The 18,235-nt window shown below is 52.9% G+C and overlaps 1 protein-coding gene across 4 annotated transcripts in view; it reads left to right on the forward strand.

The window, feature by feature from the left end:
- Positions 1–18,235, forward strand: part of MEGF11 (multiple EGF like domains 11) — a 390,737-nt gene that overhangs the window by 345,799 nt on the left and 26,703 nt on the right. For all 4 annotated transcript variants that reach the window (XM_066273304.1, XM_066273301.1, XM_066273303.1 and 1 more), the window contains exons 11-14: positions 10,259–10,379; positions 11,243–11,406; positions 12,501–12,603; positions 17,921–18,067. In XM_066273304.1, coding sequence (XP_066129401.1) covers positions 10,259–10,379; positions 11,243–11,406; positions 12,501–12,603; positions 17,921–18,067 — 535 coding nt within the window. The remainder of the gene's footprint in view (positions 1–10,258; positions 10,380–11,242; positions 11,407–12,500; positions 12,604–17,920; positions 18,068–18,235) is intronic.

Below are 18,235 nucleotides of genomic sequence, written 5' to 3' on the forward strand. Positions count from 1 at the left end.
AAGTGGTGCTGGGAAGAACTCCTCCTGCCCCATCTTCCCCCGGGAGCCTGGCCCAGGCCGGAAGCCACTGTGTTCCTTCCTTCCTTCCTGCAGGGAGATCTGACCTGAACTGAGCCCCCTTCCCTTCAGACCGGCCCTCTGAGGACTCGGAGCCTGAAGGGGAGAGCCCTCTCCAGGCCGTGCTCTGTGCAGTGCCGCAGTCTGAGAGCCGGACCGAGAGCCTCCAGCAGCCTGGAGTCGCGCAGGCCAGCTTCTCCAGAGTAGACCATTCACAGGAACTGGGGGGACGGGAGGGTGGGCCCCCGGACAGCAGGGCCAGGTTTTCCCGCCCTCACCCCTTTCCTGTTCCCTGGGAAAACACCTCTCAGGTTGCGGCTTTGGAGCTTTCTTTGCAGTCGTTCTAGGATTTTTATTTTATTTTTTATTTTAATGATTCCACAATCAGAAGGCAATTGGATTTGCCTGAGTTTGGGTGCTCAGCCTCTCTCAGACAGGAGCGGCCCAGACTCCTGCCTCTGGAGCAAGGGTTTCCTAAAATAGGCTGAACACTTGCCTGCTCTTCAGGACCACAAACAGAAAGCTGCTGGGGACAGATCTACCTGATTCATCCCTGTGCCCTTACTCCGCTTCAGGCCCGGCCACCCTCCTGACCCCAGCCACTCCCAGGCCGGGTACAACCTCCTGCACAAAGTGTGAGCACAAATACTCATTGACAGAAAGTATAGCAGCCTCTCCTAAGTTGTGAATGTGGCACATTTTCCTTGGACCTTAGGAAACAACCCCCACTGGCCTCTGCAGGACCCTCTCTCTGTTCCCCACACTCTGGTTCCCACTCGGGACATTGCCACTGTCACTATAGTCAGACTCTGGCTCTGCAGGACCCTCTCTCTGTTCCCCACACTCTGGTTCCCACTCGGGACATTGCCACTGTCACTATAGTCAGACTCTGGCTTTGCAGGACCCTCTCTCTGTTCCCCACACTCTGGTTCCCACTCGGGACATTGCCACTGTCACTATAGTCAGACTCTGGCTCTGCAGGCCACTGCCCCGGGCCCACACCACGGAGCCCCGCCCTGGAGGATCTGGGTTCTGCTGTGCACATGCGCACACGCCCCATATATCCAACCCCCGCAACATGGACCCAGCATGCATGCCACACTCAAAGCCACGGCGATCAAATCATCCTTGGGGCTTGATGGCTGGGACTCGCCCAAATGTCCAACAGGCAGATGCTAAGCTTACCCCACAGCTGTCACACTGCTGATACACAACCCAGTCACACACATCAAACTACGGTGACCATCATGCAAGGGCGCCTCCAGAGCTGCACAGTGCACAGCCGCACAACCGTACAGCAGCGGCAGGGCACCTATCCACTTTGGACAGACCCAGAACTTCCAGGCCTAACCATGGCCCTGCTCCACCCATCCCCACTGGAGCCAGACAGAACGGCTGAGCTGCTTGAGGCCCTGGGCGCTTCTGCTCAGCCCAGGGAGGAAGAAATGGGGATGGCTGTGACCAGGGGCCCCGTCCCGCTCTCCCTCTCATCTCTCTGGCCCTCTGCTCCTCATGCCTTATGCAGTTTCTTTCCCCGACACGCGTCTGCTGTCAGCGGCTGCCTGATCAGTGACGCACTAATTAGGTCTAGCGAGGTTTGCTCTGCACTGAGAGGCCCTCATGGCTGCCGTTCTGTCCAAGCTGTTCTCTTGTGGAGTCACTCCCCCTGGAAAATCACACCTGGGAACCTCCACCTAGGAACCCCACTGACGAGGCCCCTGGAGCTGGGAGTGGGGGTAACTGAGAAGGGTGCGCAGGGGGAGCACAGCAGCCCAGGGCTGGCACTCTGTGTGACAGAGCAGACACTTGCCCGGCAGGGGGCTTTGTAAACAATAAAGCTCACGCCACGTGTGGGCTGCTGGCATTGATGTGACATTGGACACCAGAAAGCAGCCTGCACTGGTGGCCCTGACACTCTAGGAATAGCAGGGGGTGGGGGGTAGGAACAAGAGCAACGGGAGGCTCAGGGAGGCCACCGAGGGCTGCCTGCCTGCGGAGCACCTGGGGGCAGGGAGGGGACTAGTCCAAGCTCCACTCCTGCCACTCAACAGTCAATTCCGTGAGGGTAGGAACAGCTCCGTTCTGCTCACCATGCATCACTTGGCCTCACACAGTGTCTGAAGCATACTAGTGGCTAAAAAGCATATCCTGAATAACTGAATTCATTCATTCCATATGCATTGAGCACCGACTGGGTGAGGCCCTGTGCTAGGGCCACAGGGTGAATAAAACAGACCCAGTCCTTACCTTCATGGAACTTACGATCTAGTGGATGAGAGTTGACTTTTTAAAATTCAGTAAAATTGTGGTAAGTGCCACAAAGGGCATGTAACAGGGAAACAAGCTCTGGAAGAGGGAGGGCAGGGGAGACGTTGAGGAATACGGGAGCTGAAAGGTGCCTGAGGTCGCATCCAGTCCAGTGTGATGGTTAGTGGGGCCCCAGGGCCTGTCACAGCGCTTGGCCTACAGCAGATGCTCCACAAATGTTCGTGGACTGAATGGGTAAATGAGTGAGGGTGAGTCAGCTGGAGCCAGGGCTTCTGCCTTACTTAACCCATGTACTCTGACTCAGAGATGGTCTGGGCTCTTTCATGCCTAAACCATCTCTCCTCCACAAGAAGACGCGGGAGGGACAGGGCCACTTCCCTGGTTCCTGTCACTGAGTTCTCCTGACAGAGCCCCTGCAGGCTGGGAAGAGATGGGCCTGGACCTAGAAAGCCCAGCTCCACCCCATTCACATGCCTCCACCCGCAGAACATCTTGGGGGACCCAGAGAAGGACAGGCACAACTGCCTCCCACTCTGTGTAAGGGAGGGTCAGCCACTCTCCATCTTCCTCCTCCTTCCACTCCAAAAACTACTCATTAACCTCCTGCCCATTGCAGGAGAATGGATGATCAACACAAGAGCCCAGCTGTTGATTAATTTTCCCAAACACGGCTAAACTACAAAACAGCATATTGCAGGGGAGAAAATTCAATAAACAAGCATTTGAAACAAATTTAATAGAACATATAACTCATTACCCACCGGGGTCTGGGCCTATGCTGCCACATGGCGCAAGGAGGCTGGTGGAAGGCAGAGGGGAGATTTGCATCTCTTTAGCAGGTCCAGCACCAGGGGTTTCATTCTGCCAGTAGGTCTTTCAAATCAAGTTCAAGATGTTAATAGCCAACGCTGTGTCTATAATTAACAGGCCTTTGGATGGGCGGAAGAGTTCACATCCATCCTCCAGTCACAGAATGAAGACACTGAGCAGGACTGGCAGGCTTTCCTCAGTGGCAGAGGGAACCTCGGGGACCTGCCTCAGTGGGAAGTGGCGGGCCCCCTTCCCTGGGCCGGGGGTGAACGCTGTGTAGGGTGAGATGGAACTGAGAAAGGGCTGAGCATCTGGGCTGTGGCAGGTGGACCTTCCTCAAGGTCAAAGCCATGTTCTTTGGATGTTGCGTGCCTAGGTGGTAACTGTACTGCTAATACAAGCAGGGCGGCGTGGGCTATCCCAGTTTTACCACCTCTGCGCTCTTAGCATTCTGTCCTTGAAACGGGAGCCAGGAGATTCAAGTTCCGAACCCATCTCTGCCTAGCACTGGCTACAGGATCTTGGGCAAGTTGCCTTCCTTCTCTTGGCCTCAGTCTCTTCACCTGTAAAGCAAAGCAGAGGGACAAGTGATTCCCACGGTCCTTTCCAGCTCTGGCACAGTGGGCTGTCCCTCCGCCACTAGGAATGGGTACGTGGCCAGCCCCAGGTGTACATCAGCAGAGTAGCTGGTCACCCAGCTTGTGTGATTCATAGATGCCCAGGAGGGCTTCCACTCCTGGGCCTGCATTTCCACCATGCCTCACTCCTTTGGGTTGAACCCCTACAGCAGGCAAGAGGATGCTCAGAGAGTCAGAGCTGAAGGGCCCTTAGAGATGACCCAGCCAGTGGTTCCCAGCTGCAAAGCCTGCAGCAGATTGCCAAGAGTGGGTTCAAACATTTCACAAAGCCTACAGGCATACTTCCATTATCTGTGATAAAGCTAGCTGAAACACCAAGACTATTTGGCTTTTGCTATTAATTAGAATTAAATTAACTGTGTGATATCCCATGTTACGTCCGCTAATCAGAAGCTCTGATTGGTTGTAGGGGACATCATGGGAATTTCTAGGTCATGGTTGGTGGACAAGATGCTGCTACCAGAGTCAGATGGCCTGCGGTTACTGGCCAAATTGCACCTGTTCAAAACATGACTGGCCTTAGACACTGCAGGGTGACAGCCGTGTCTTTCAAATCGTGAGGGCTTTGTGGAGGGAGGAGTACGAACAAGGGTTCTAGGTGGTGAAAGCCGGGGAGACTGATTTTAACAGCTCCATATAATGGATAAGGAAACCATGGCCTGTCTGTTACCTAGCATGAACGTGAGTCTATCAGAGAAGGCTGTTTTTCAGCAGTAAGATGTATAGGAATCCTGGATGGAAATCTTGGAGAACCGCTCAATAAAGGGCCGTGGGGTATACTCCTGGCTGAGGGCGTGGGCGGCGGCGCTAGGCTACATGAAGCACCTGAGGTCTCTGATCTGAGCTCACAAGCCTGGGCTCTCATCTTGTGCTTTTTCTGGGAGTGTGAAAAGATCAATAGAGCCTGACCAGGCGGTGGTGCAGGGGATAGAGCGTCGGACTGGGATGCGGAGGACCCAGGTTCGAGACCCCGAGGTCGCTAGCTTGGGCGCGGGCCCATCTGGCTTGAGCACGGGCTCATCTGGCTTGAGCAAAAAGCTCACCAGCTTGGACCCAAGGTCGCTGGCTCGAGCAAGGGGTTACTCGGTCTGCTGAAGGCCCACGGTCAAGGCACATGTGAGAAAGCAATCAATGAACAACCAAAGTGTCACAACAAAAAACTGATGATTGATGCTTCTCATCTCTCTCCGTTTCTGTCTGTCTGTCCCTATCTATCCCTCTCTCTGACTCTCTCTCTGGGCTGGGGAAGTGGAGGGGTCAGATAAGACGCAGTCCTTGCAGCCGGTCCCCTGGAAGCAGGGGCCTGCAAGCCCCAGCCCCGCCCACTCTCACTTTCCATCTCCTTCTCTGAGATCCTGCTCAGCTCAGAGGGCCTTGCCTTTCTGAATGAATGCACTAGAGGCCAACAGGAAGATTTTCTGGCTGTACTTCGGACCCTCACCCTGGCAGGGCTTGGGCAGGAGGTGGCAGGGTACAGCATGGAACCACAGACCAGGAGGGAGCCTCGCTTTCCCTTTTGACAAGAAGCCACAGGGAGGCCTAGAACCAGTGTGGTAGCATGGGACCCATCCTTAGACTAGACAATATTCTGCGTCCTGTGCGTGAGGGGAGCCACAGAATCCCAGCCCACCAGGGCCCCTCACTCATTTGTGCAACGCTGTTGATAGAGTACCTCCACTCTGTGCCAGGTTCTGAGCTGGAGACACTGGGCAACCCAGAGGGGTAAGCTCACTGTTCTCATGAAGCTTCTACTCTAACTGGGGAGGCAGTAAGTAAGTGGACCGATAAACACATGTGGATGCAGGCATGAGTGTGGCTGTGGGCAGTGCCTTGGGAGTTAGTTGCCAAGGGCAGAGATGAGTCTCAGACTCTAGTGTGCCCCTGGAACCGACGACCAGGCTGGCTCAGAGTTGGCCCCCACTCAGCAAACATTTGTTGAATTGCCTGGCGTGGGAGAGAAAGCATATGGAAATTGTCCAGCCCTTCTGGTTCTGTCCACAGCAGAAGCCAGCGTGTACACACAAACATCTCATTTCAATTAACCAACAGTTACCGAGGGCCCGTTATGTACCAGCAGGATCCCGACCCTGAGAATCTAGATGTGAATAAAATCAGATCCCCATCTCCCTGAGCTCACAGCCCAGGATGGAGGCAGACGTGTGAGCCAACCAAGACCCCCAGTGTGCTAGGACCATGGTGGCTGTGTGTGCATAGTTCCTGCCAGGGCAGAGCTGGGTGGCTGGGGAGGTACCCAACAGGAGGGAAGGATGATGAAGGAGTCACAAGTTTATACCCAAATCAACACAGATAACCCCCAGAGATAAACACACTGAGTCTCACAGGTGTGTATACAGATTACCTAAGCATGTGCACACATAAATAATGACCCCTCGAGGCTCAGATGCCACACAGGACATCATGACTAAGGCCTGCTAGTGGTGTCCCAATTTGGGGACGCATGTGGGTGAGACAATGGCCTGTGTAGTGGGGGGGGGGGTTGGCACAAGCATCATGGGAATCACCAGACCTAGGCCAGGGAATGAACTGAGGTGGGCATAGCTATTAGTCTAAGCCTGTGAAATTAGGCTGATTATTGGCTTGTTTGGCATGGCAATCACTAGAGATGGACAATCAACTACATACCAAGCCTGACCCTAAGATCAAAGGCCAGAAGGTAGAGAATTTGACAACGAGTTGAACTGTTAATACTTGTGCTTGTTGAGGACTTTGAGCCAGGCCGGGGTCAGGGCAGCGAGGTGGAGGAGAGGGAATACCCAGAGTTAGCTGCACTGGGCTCCCCATTCCTGCAGGGCAGACCTGTGCACTTTAGAAACTATCCACTTCCCCATTTGGACTTTTTTTTTTTTTTTTTTTTTGCTATCAGGAGCAAACATAGTGTTTGAAACAACTCCTAGCACATGGTAGCCCCTTATTCTGTCCCCCAAGATCATACTCTTGATGTATGGTAGTTAAAAGTTCCAGCCTGTTCATCTATGAGGAGGGGAACCAGGGAGCCAGTGGAGTAGGTGGCAGGAAGGTCAACCTCCTCTCTTGCAAAGATCCAGGTAATTGGCTCATTGAGTGAGAGATGGCTCCTTCCTCCAGAGCTGCCTTCTGCTTGAAATCTTGGAGGGGTTTGTGTATTCTTTTCATAAGAGATACTATTTCTTTGCAGTAATCATAGCTTTTGTAGTGCTTTCTGATCAGTTCCTGCTTTATCTGCTTCACATGTGATAACTAATTCAATCTTCTTAACAGTCCTTTGAAGTAGTGATGTTATTATTCCCATTTTACAGATGGAGGAACTGAGTCCCCTAGTTGTTTAGTAAATTGCACAAGGTCACACACAAGGATGGCACCAGAGTCTGTTCTCTAACCGTTGGGCTCTGTCCCCCTCCCCCAGAAGGAAGGTCTGGTTTTTTTCTCCTTCACCTTCATTAATCCACCGTAGGACCCTGGATAAGGCACTGCTCCTCTCTGAGTCTCTGTTTCTTTCTCCGGGAAGCAGAAAGTCCTCTCCACTTGATGGCCTCCCAGGGCAGCTGTGAGATCAAGCTGACTGTCCATAACCTTGCGTGGGCTACGCTGGGAGAAAATGGGGCCCAGGTATTTCAAGCAGGGCACTCTGCCTCTTGTCTCCTGGAGCAGGGCCAGGTTGGAGAGTCCCCTTGGAGCCCCACCAGCAGACCCACTGCTGGGCTCTCAAGCCCCTTGAGGGCTCCCAGGAGGACCAAGATTGAGGACACAAATGAAGGCACCAGGAGAGAAGCCGCTCTCAATGTAAACTCATGCAGAGAGAATCATAAACTGTGCATGCAATTTGTGCTCGGGCCAAGGCCCTCCAAGTTTCAATATATTCTTATGGGCTATTTATAGTCCTGGAGAAATTAGGGTTGTCTTGGTAATGGGAGTGCTGGCAGACTCCAGCTGGGCAGGGCCTGCCAGGGACAGGCCGGGGAAAGAGTGGGAACCGTGGAACCTTCTGGTGCAGGACTCTGCACTCCCCAGTCTCTCTCCCTGACCCAGCCGGTGCAGGTGAGACAGGAGGAGAAGAGGGCCCGAGAGGAGCCTCCCTTCATCAAGGGCCCATAGTCTTGGGTCTCCCAGTGGCCTACATCGGAGTTGAGAGCTGAGCTCCTCTACTTCAAGCCTGCTGTTTCACAGATGCTGGAACTGGGGCTCAGAGAGGGGTGGTAACCTATCCAATGTCACACAGCTAGTGGGACCCAGACAAAGTCTGGTCTCCCAGTCCAATATATGTCAGCGCAGTAAGCCTGGGTGTAAGACCCGAGAAGCTGGCTGGAGACACTCCCTGGGGGAAGGCAGTGGGAATTGAACATCCAGGGACTACATGCTCTAGAGCAGACAGCTCCAAAGTGGGTTCAGAGTAGGGAAGGCATGTCCTGGGTAACTCGGAGAACAAAGCCCAGACTCCCTTACCTGGCATTCAAGGCTTCCAACTCCCCTTTTAAATATCTCCCTACCCCTTCCTACACAAAACACTTCCTTCCAGCTACCTCTAGAACATTCTCAGCTCTCATACTCCTCTGCTCTCTTGTCCACACTCTTCCCACCTGGACTGCTTTGAGTGCACTCTCCTCTGATTAACTGTAGGCCCCCCCCACCCCCACCTCAAGACCACTGAAGTCCCTATCCTGGTCCTCCTGCTCTGTAACTTGGCTTCACAGTGAACTCCCTACTGGAGCCGACAGCCCACCCAAGGAGGCCTGGTGTAATGGGGCTTAGTGCGCCACCCAAATTCACAATTTAGGGTGGAGGCACTCCCAGCTACAGGAAACTTGGGGGCTCCAGGCTGAGTACCTTTCCAGAAATGGCGCTCAGCCAGAGATTCACCGGCAGTCATGCCCCCTGCCCCAGGGCCGTGAATATCCATGACTGGAGGGGGGATTTAGGCTCTGCCTCCCTTGGTCCTAGTGGGACAATTCTAAGGGCTGTCCCAGCCGCAGAGCTTCTTCGCAGGTCAGCTGAGGCCCTTGTTGCAACTGCACCTCAGCTCAAGTTCTCCCTCTGCCCAGTCCTGCGTCCCTTGCCCTGCATAGGGCTATTCTCAAGAGCTCGCTAACCTCCGTCTCAGAGAATGCTCCCAGGGAACCCGGTTCGTGACACCTGGTAACGGAATGGTTAAGCAGCCAGCCTGGGTTCAAATAGAGACCAACCATTTCTATCTCTATGACCTGGGTGAGTTACCTAACTTCTCCATACCATTGTTCTATCTGCTAAGTAGGAATAATGCTGAGACAATAGTTTCTATCTCCTGAGGGTGTTACTAGGATTAAATGAGGTGATGTATGCATGGTGCCTGATATGGAGAAAGCACTTAAAGCCTGACCTGTGGTGGTCAATAGATAAAACAATGACCTGGAACACTGAGGTCACTGATTTGAAACCCTGGGCTTGCCTGGTCAAGGCGCGTATGGGAGTTGATGCTTCCTGCTCCTCCCCACTTTCTCTCTCTGTCTCTTCTTTCTAAAATGAATAAATTATATATATATATAAATTCTTTTAAGAGAAGCACTTAATAAGCATTAGCTCTTATTACTTACATTTAACTTTTCTGAGGTTCAGGTAAAGAGGGATAGGGAATTATCTGTGTCATGAGGTTTCTGTTGACAAATAAGATTGAGAGGCAAAGGGTTAAACGCTGTGCTGCTGACCCCTAATACAGCCTCAGGGGTCAAGATTATTGGGGCTTTGCCCATCCTGGAGCTGTGATCTGGAAGCCTGACCTTCTCCCAACTGGTGAGGATCACTGTATTGGTTTCCTATTACTGCTATAACAAGCTAGCACAAATTTAAAACAACTTAAACAAAACAAATTTCTTATCACCTGACCAGGTGGTGGCGCAGTGGATGGAGCACCGACCTGGGATGCTGAGGACCCAGATTTGCGGCCCCGAGGTCACTGGCTTGAGCACAGCCTCATCCGGCTTGAGCATGCTGTCTCCGGCTTGAGTGTGAGATCATAGACATAACCCCATGGGCGCTGGCTTGAAGCCCAGGGTTGCTGGCTTAGACAGAGGGTCACTGGCTCGGCTGGAGCCCCCTGGTCAAGGCCTATATGAGACAGCAATCGATAAACAGCTGAAGTGCTGCAACTACGAGTTGATGCTTCTCGTCTCTCTCCCTTCCTATCTGTCTCTCTGGCTAAAAAATAATAATAATCTTACATTTCTGCAGGTCAATAGTCTGGTATGGGTCTTCTGGAACTAAAGTCAGGCGTCGACAGGCTGTGTTCACCTTTTTGGTTATTTTTTACTTCTAAAGACTCATGTGATTAGATTGGTCCACCTGGATAATCCAAGCTTCTCCATCTCAAGGTCCTTAATCACATCTGCAAAGTCCCTTTTGTCATGTAGGGTAACTTTTTCACAGATTCCAGGGATTAGAACATGGACATTTTGGGCAAGGAAAATGCGGGGGTGGTTATTCTGCCTGTCACATGGTGGTTATATCCGCTTTTCCAGGGAGAGGTCTGTGCCGTTCCTTGTGCAGAGGGGACCTACGGCCCCAACTGTTCATCCGTTTGTAGCTGTCACAACGGCGGCACCTGCTCCCCAGTAGATGGCTCCTGCACCTGCAAGGAAGGTAATGTGCTTTCTGTCCCAACCCCACCCCCTCTGAGGTGCACACTGCCTGGGGGTGCAGGGCACCAGTCAAGGGGTCTGGGCTGCTCCTGCCTCATGCACCCACATGCAGGGTCAGGGAGCCTGGGTGCCAGGTACCAGCCGAGGAAACCCATGCCAAGGACCTCGTTAGCAGGAATGGGATAAAGGGGATTTGCTACCATGGTTTGAGAACTGCTGAAGGAGCACACGGGGGGGGGGTGACAACCTAGAGTGCTACCCCTGCTGGGGGTGAGGGTCACCTGGTGGGAGCTGGGACACAGCCACCACGAGAGGCCCTGCCCCGGGCAAAGATGAGCTACCTGGTGTCTCTCCTGCTCCTGCCCTCTGGTCTGTGGGCCAGGTCCCCATTGGCGAGACCATCTGGGAGCCAGCCTTGGGGGGGCTTGGGCTATGCAGCTGCAGGGGTCAGCCCCTGTGACGGAACAGAAGGGAAAGGGGAGAAATGGATCTGAGGGCAAACGGGTCAGTGACGGGCCTCGGAGTGGGAAATTAGGCTGTCCCCAGAACAGAGGGTCCTGAGGTAAGCTGGCTGACTCCACCCTAGGCCGAGACAGCCCACCCAGCCTCAGCTGGTCTCCTGTCCCAGGTGGGGGTCATCAGCCCACAGCAAAAACGGAATTGGGAGGCATTGTAGCACAAGCTCTCCTAACAGTAGTGCGTATTTGTGAGTTGGAGACTGGGATACTGGGATGTGTGTCCCAGTATCAGAGCGATCAGAGAAGTGTTGGCTTGGGCGGGATCCCCTGTACAGCATGGGGGGACTGAGCAGGCAGCTGCGCTCGGCCTGATTGGAGAGCTGACAGCCGCTTCTCCTCCCCGCAGGGTGGCAGGGCCTTGACTGCACCTTGCCATGTCCCAGCGGGATGTGGGGCCTGAATTGCAACGAGACCTGCACCTGTGCCAATGGGGCGGCCTGCAGCCCCGTAGACGGCTTCTGCTCCTGCACCCCCGGCTGGCTGGGAGAGGCCTGTGAGCTGCCCTGCCCGGTGAGTGTCCAGGGCTGGGAAGAACTGTGACCCAGCGGCCCCTCACACCTTTCCCATGGTTATTTTGTCCACAGAGGTGTACAGAGAAGTGCATGGGTGGAAATCATGGATTAGGTCCCAGCCCTGGTTCTAACCTCTCTGTGGCCACCTTCCTACTTCGGGGCCTCAGCCATCTCAACTATAAAATGGCAAATACAATACTTGGCAGATATGGTGCTGTGGCCATGGGCCATCCCTTTCTCCTCGCTGCTCTCGGTAAACATTAGTTGACTTGGCATATTAACCTGAGCCCAAATGCAGCTTCAGAATCCTTCAAAACACAGTGCTAGGACAGCCCTCACTACTCTATCAGTTACCATTCTTCGGTAGATCATGTCTAAGCTTCTTTCTGGTTCCACCACCTACATTATGATTGGGGTGGGGGTGGGGGCCAGACCAAGCACCACCCAGCAGTAACCACAGATGTAACCACTAGATCTCAGTCTAAGATAAGCCAACTGATGTGATATTGTGGAATGAGTCCTACAGACCTGGGTTCAAATCCTGACTCTGCCACATCATAGCTATGTTACCTCGAGCATGATACTTCCCTTCTCTAACCGTATTTCTCTTTAATTTGTGACTATAATGGAAGCTTTGTATAGAGTTGTGAGGATGAAGAGAAATGAGTTATAGAAAGCTCTTGATACCTAATGAACACCCAACAAATGTTATTTACCACCTTCTTCCCCAGTAACAAAGAATAAATCAGCCATTCTTCACATGTGATTGATGTGTTACAACTTGCAAAGGGCATTTTCATTTATAATTTTATTTAATGGTCATTACAGCCCTCTGAGCTTGATCATTAAGAAGCAGGGCAGGACCACTACCTCCTCCTTCCAAACCCCATGCTCTTGTTAATGTAGCCGTTAATAAGAATTATTTGGAGTGGCTTCATGGCCGTGTTGATCCCCAGTTATGAAAAGTGCTCCCACTGTACCCCAAGTGTCTGCTTCCTTGGGCAGTGGCTCAGTTTTGTTATAAAATCCAACAGAAGTGCATGAAGCTCTGTAAGTCTAGATCTGATCCTTTTCTCTCCCCTCTGTCCACAGGATGGCACATTTGGGCTGCACTGCAGTGAGCGTTGTGACTGCAGCCACGCTGATGGCTGCGACCCTGTCACAGGCCACTGCTGCTGCCTGGCCGGATGGACAGGTAACTCCCTTCTGCCTCACCACCACCCAGCTCCTGGGAAGCTGGGTTCTTGGTGTTCTCCCTCCCCTCCTGACTGCTCTCTCTCTCCTTCGCAACTTCTTCTTGTTTCTTAACTAGCACCTTTGCCTTTATTCCCTGGGTTTCAGTTCTTCATTCTGTTCGAGTAAAATATTTATCAAACACCTATTTGTAGGCTTTTTCTAAAGGGTAGGGGCACACAGTAAAGAATCTGACAAAGGCTGACACCTGGTGGATGTAGGTGTTTGCAAAAGGCATGGGAGAGTCCTGATCTCTGCATACCCTGTCAGCACACCTTCTAAACATGTGGCAAATCCACTTCTCTCCCTCCACTGCCACCACTCTGGCCCACCAGGCACCGTCTCTCAGCCAGCACTGCCGTGGCCTCCTACTTGGTCTCCGGGCCTCCGCTCTTGCCCAGTGGCATCTATTCTGCACATGGCAGCCAAAGCAAACTTTCCAAAACCCAGATCTCTTTGCATCAGTTCCTGCTCAGAATGCATCAGTGGCTTCCCATGGCACTCATATAAAATCCAAAATCCGGCCTGACCTGTGGTGGCACAGTGGATAAAGCATCGACCTGGAACACTGAGGTTGCCGGTTCAAAACCCTGCACTTGTCTGGTCAAGGCACATATGGGAGTTGATGCTTCCTGCTCCCCCTCCTTCTCTCTCTTTCTCTCTCTCTCACTCTCTCCTCTCTAAAAAAATAAATAAATAAAAAAGAAAAAAAAAGAAAAAAGAAATCCAAAATCCAACAGTGGCCCAGAGCCCAGACGATGTGGTCCTGCCCGGCTCCTCCACCTCTCCCTTACCCTCTCCCATCCCATGCAACACTCTAGCCACCCGGGGCCACCCACCTTCCTGCCACCAGTCCTTCCTCTGTGCAGTCCCTCTGCCTGGGTCACTCTTTCCCTGTCTCCCCACCTGACAACACCTTCTCATCCACCAGATTTCAACCGGCCCTCGCTGGATAGCTTAGTTGGTTAGAGCATTGTCCCAATACACCAAGGTTGTGGGTTCGATCCCCCTCTTGCACATACAAGAATCGACCAATGAGTGCATGAATAAGTGGAACAACAAATTGATCTCTCTTTCTTCCTCTCTCTCTCTCTAAAATCAAGTTTAAGAAAAAGATTCTTTTCTTTGACAAGGCTCTCTCTCCCTGCTACAACCCACCCCCTCAACCTGGCTTGAGACTATGTAAGAGACCCTTTTATTCATTCTCATAATACCCTACACTTTTTTTTTTTCAGTACTGAAATTGTCACTGAACTCAGATCAGTAACTGTCTATTGTCCGCCTCCCACCTTGACCATCAGCTCTATGGAGGCAGGGACCGCATCCGCCTTGATCACCACTGTATCAACGGCCTGCCCCACACTGAGTATGGATAATGCAGTGGTTAAGACTGCCTGGCTTTGTGACCTTGAGCAGGTCCTTTAACCTCTCTGGGCGGGAACACTCATCCTTAAGATGCAGATAATTATAATCCTTATAACAACAGGGTCTTTTTGAAGTTTAAATGAGTTAATACTTGTAAGTGCTAACAGTGCCTGGCACATAGTGAGTGCTCTGTAAATGTAACCCTTGAATATAGAAAGTGCTAAATATACGTGAATGCACCCACTAGCCAGCGCCAAGGAGAAAGAAATACAGGCACCACTGGCAGTGGGTGTCCTCAGATAAATAATTCACCCCGAGCTGCTAAGCAGCCTCTGCTGTCCACACGCAGAGGGGCCCCTGCGCCCTCTGCGGCATCTCTGCCTGGCTCCACTCGCTCTGCCCTTCAGTATGCTGGCAGCCTAGACTCTAAGCTGGCACCAAGTAGAAATCTACTTTAATTTTTCATTGCCTTAATTTCAAGTGAGCTGATAAGATTTTAATGATATTCTGGTGCTTAGAAATTCTGTCTTTGATGGACAACCTTTCAGCAAAGCCTCTGCTGTTCTAAAGCTAATTTCCCCAAACATGGTCCTGAAGTCATTTTAAAAGAGCAATTGATGTCCCAAGGTTCATCATGCAGAAGGGGACTGAGGAGAGATAGGGAAGAGACAGGGGACAGGCCCCAGCCTCTGACTCAGTGAGCCTTCGCCACCCACCCCTGGGTCCCTAGCCCCTGGCATATTGCTTGTGCCTTGGCACAACACTGGTTTCTCTGGGCCCAAACTGTGTGCATGGCTTCTTCCCTTACCCCCATCTTGCCCTGCACATAGTAGGTGCCTACTACATGTTTACTGAGATAAATTGAAAGGAGCTGGACTATCACCCTATTTGGTTTTTCCTCTCAAAGTGAAGGAGACCTTAAAGATGATCTACTCCAATCTGTTCACGCTACCGATGAGGAAAGGACGTTGCCCAAGGCCTCAGGACATGAGTGACAAGGGATGGAAACACAGTGTTGCATTTTCAGGGGGAGCCCTGTATTCATTCAATCAGCCTTTCCTGACTCAGGCAATCACTAAGTCTTTATTTGGCGGCTGCTATGTGCCCAGCCCTGTGTCAGCTGTGAATGGCAAAACTCAAAAACAGCAGTAGTCCTGAGTACGTGTTGTGTGCCAAACACTGTGCTGGGCACTAGAAATGCAAAAATGACCAAGATGGCATCCCTGTTCATTAGAAACACCAAATAAGGAGGGTCAAAAGTGTCAGGAAACCAGTCCCTGTCTTCAAAGTGCTGGCAGGGAAGATAGGACTCAAATGTATGAAACATTCAAATAATAGGTGGTGACAAAGCTGTATGTCGGTGACTGTCAATAAGATGCTTGACTCCTTGGGTAGACACCCAGGAAGGCTTCCTGGAGAAGGAGAGTCCTAAGTAGGCCCTGAAGGATGAGGACTGCTGAGTTGCTGCTGGCCTTGTAGCATGAACTAGGGGTTACAACATACAGATTCTTAGCCCACCAATATAGATGTGTGGCAGGTCCTGACAAAGAAAGCATGGAGATCCCTGGGGGCTCAGAGGGGAGGGACCTGTAAGGGGAATTATGATCCCCCTTCATCTACAGGGGGAAGGGGGCCTAGAGAAGGCGGCTGATGAAGCTGGGCCTCATCAGAGGCTGTAGTTGGAGAGCCTCCCAGCAGGTCAGCTCCTTGGACCACACTAATAAGTCCCCGGTAGAACTGGGCACTCCACAGTGCGGCCTGAGCCCTTCTTCCCTCTTAGGTCCCAATGTCTTAAATTCCGGGTAGCTCTTAGGACATAAAAGAAGCTCAAACGTGCGCCCCACTCTCACAGAACCAGTCCTGTAATAGAGTAATTCCCAAATCCTGGAACCCAGGGGGCCTTGCAGCTCCCTGCAGTCTGAGCAGAATCACCTCATCCCCGTGGGTCTCGTCTCCAGGAAAGAGGACCCCTTTCTGACACGGAAACATTTTGAGGAGCCCACATGGGAGAGTACCTTTAGTATCTATCAAGTGGGGGGAAACGATGGCCACACGCTGCCACACATCCAGGGCCGCTTTAGAAGCAGCGTGCTCTATTAACCCCAGCAACGGCCGCATGGCGGTTTAGGGAAGAGCGGGGTCTCTGTGAGATCCGTGCACCTGGTCAGCCTACGGAGACCACCTGAAGTGCGGGAGGGCTCAGAGGTCCGAGGAGGAAGGGCCCACCTTTGTCCGGGGTACCCGCAGGAACAGCAGGGTCCCTCGGCCTGCACTCTGATCTGAATCCTAGGGTTTCAACAACCACGGGCAAAAGAGTTCCTTGCGGTAGATCCCGGCTCCTGGTTTTGCAGTATCATGGTTTACCTTCCCCAGTCTGCCTTCCCGTCAGCCCATGTTCCCGGTCCGGGCCTGACACTCCACGGGGAGAGACCTCCATCGAGGGGTGAGATGTGGCCAGCAGATTCTCACTGGGGAAGTATCCCAGGCCCTGTGGAGAAGCTCCTCCCTCACCCTCCACGCAGAGACCAGTTTCCTGGGGAGGGCCATCTGAAGCCTGGAGCCCGCTGGGAAAAGGAGCCATCCCAGGGAGGGCGCGCGGCGCGCAGCGCTCGGCCAGACTGAGCCTCGGAGGATGAGTGAAGCCGGTTGCCTCCCTGCCTTTCTGCTCTCTCCAGCTGTCCTGCCCACCCCCACCTTTGCCCACCAGCCCAGGTGGGCTTGCACAATCCCAGCCGACCTCTAAATCGGTTGCACTGCTCTACCACCGCTGCTAGGACTGGCTCTGTTCAATGGGCCTGAGTCTGCCTCCCTTTTCTTTCCCTCAAAATCTCTGTCCTTATAAGAAAACAGACATGATACTTAAACTAATTCTGCTCCTCTCTGAGCTTCTGATATTCACCTTCCAAAGCCAGTAGTTCCCCAAGGCCCACCGGTCCACTCGCCTAATTAACACACGGGGGACGGCAGCCTTTGTGCCTGGGAGCAAGCCGCACCCCAGAGCTGGGCCTCCAGCCTCGGGCCTGGAAAATTCCGTCTTAGCCTCTGGATGTAATCACCCCCAACACATATTTCCTCTCTCTCAGCTCAGAAAGAAATGTGTAGGCCTTGCTCCTCTTTCTCTTTGAGAAATTCCATCCACCCCCCACAGGCCACCGTTTGTCAAACTGAGGGTCATTAAATCCATTTGTTGGGACATAACTAGCTTCATTTTTTCTTAATGTATAGCATATATCACAGGGCAGAGAAGACATCAGAGTGCATCATACACAATCCGTGTCATTTTTCAAAGACTTGGTTTCTGTTGTATGTGTGTATGTGCACGTAATATAAAATACATATTGCACTGAGGACTGTGGTCAAAAGAATCTGAAGAGACCCCACCCGCCCGCCCTGTGGGCCCTGCCCGGAGCTGGCTGGCCGCCACCCAGCGAGGCCAGGCATGCGGCTCCCTGCCAGCTTGTGCAGCCCCCAGAACAGCACTCACTGGCCCCAGAGCTGGTTTTCCCCGGCCTGACCTCGGATACTAGCTACTATGTCAAAAATGAAGGAGGCCCTTGGTGACCTGGTCCCTTATTCCCACAATCTCACCTCTTGCCTCGTCTCATTTTATACTTTGCGGTGCAGCCACAGGGCACTATTTTTTCTTTCAAGGCATGATTCTCCTGCCTCCTGTTCTCTGCACACAGGGTTCCCTTTACCTGGTCAGTTTCCCCGTGGCCCTTAGGACCCCGTTTCGGCATCACCTCCTCCTGGAAGCCCGCTCTGGCAGGCCAAGCCTTGGCTGTGCTTTTCGTCCACATTCCCAGACACACTGGGGGCTTCCACTCTTCACACTGCACGGGGCCCCTTCCCCACCGTTCTTCTGCTGCCCTCACCCCTCTTACCACTGACCTGAGCCTGCTTCTGGCCCATAGGCATCCGCTGTGACAGCACGTGTCCGCCTGGTCGCTGGGGCCCCAACTGCTCCGTCTCCTGCAGCTGCGAGAATGGCGGCTCCTGCTCCCCAGAGGACGGGAGCTGCGAGTGTGCCCCTGGCTTCCGAGGACCCTTGTGCCAGAGAAGTAAGGCTGAGCCCCACCCACCCTCCAGACTCAGCTCCTCCTCCCCGCCCCTTCCCAGTGGGAAGGAGCCTGGGCTCTCAGAGCCAGCCCTCATCAAGTCCCTCCCTCTAGTCCCCTCTCTCCCTGGCTTTTCCGCCCCCAAGTTCAGGGCCTAGCCCAGTTCCCCAG

This window comes from Saccopteryx bilineata, chromosome 4 (assembly GCF_036850765.1).
Source record: "Saccopteryx bilineata isolate mSacBil1 chromosome 4, mSacBil1_pri_phased_curated, whole genome shotgun sequence".
In the NCBI taxonomy this organism is placed as follows: domain Eukaryota; kingdom Metazoa; phylum Chordata; class Mammalia; order Chiroptera; family Emballonuridae; genus Saccopteryx; species Saccopteryx bilineata.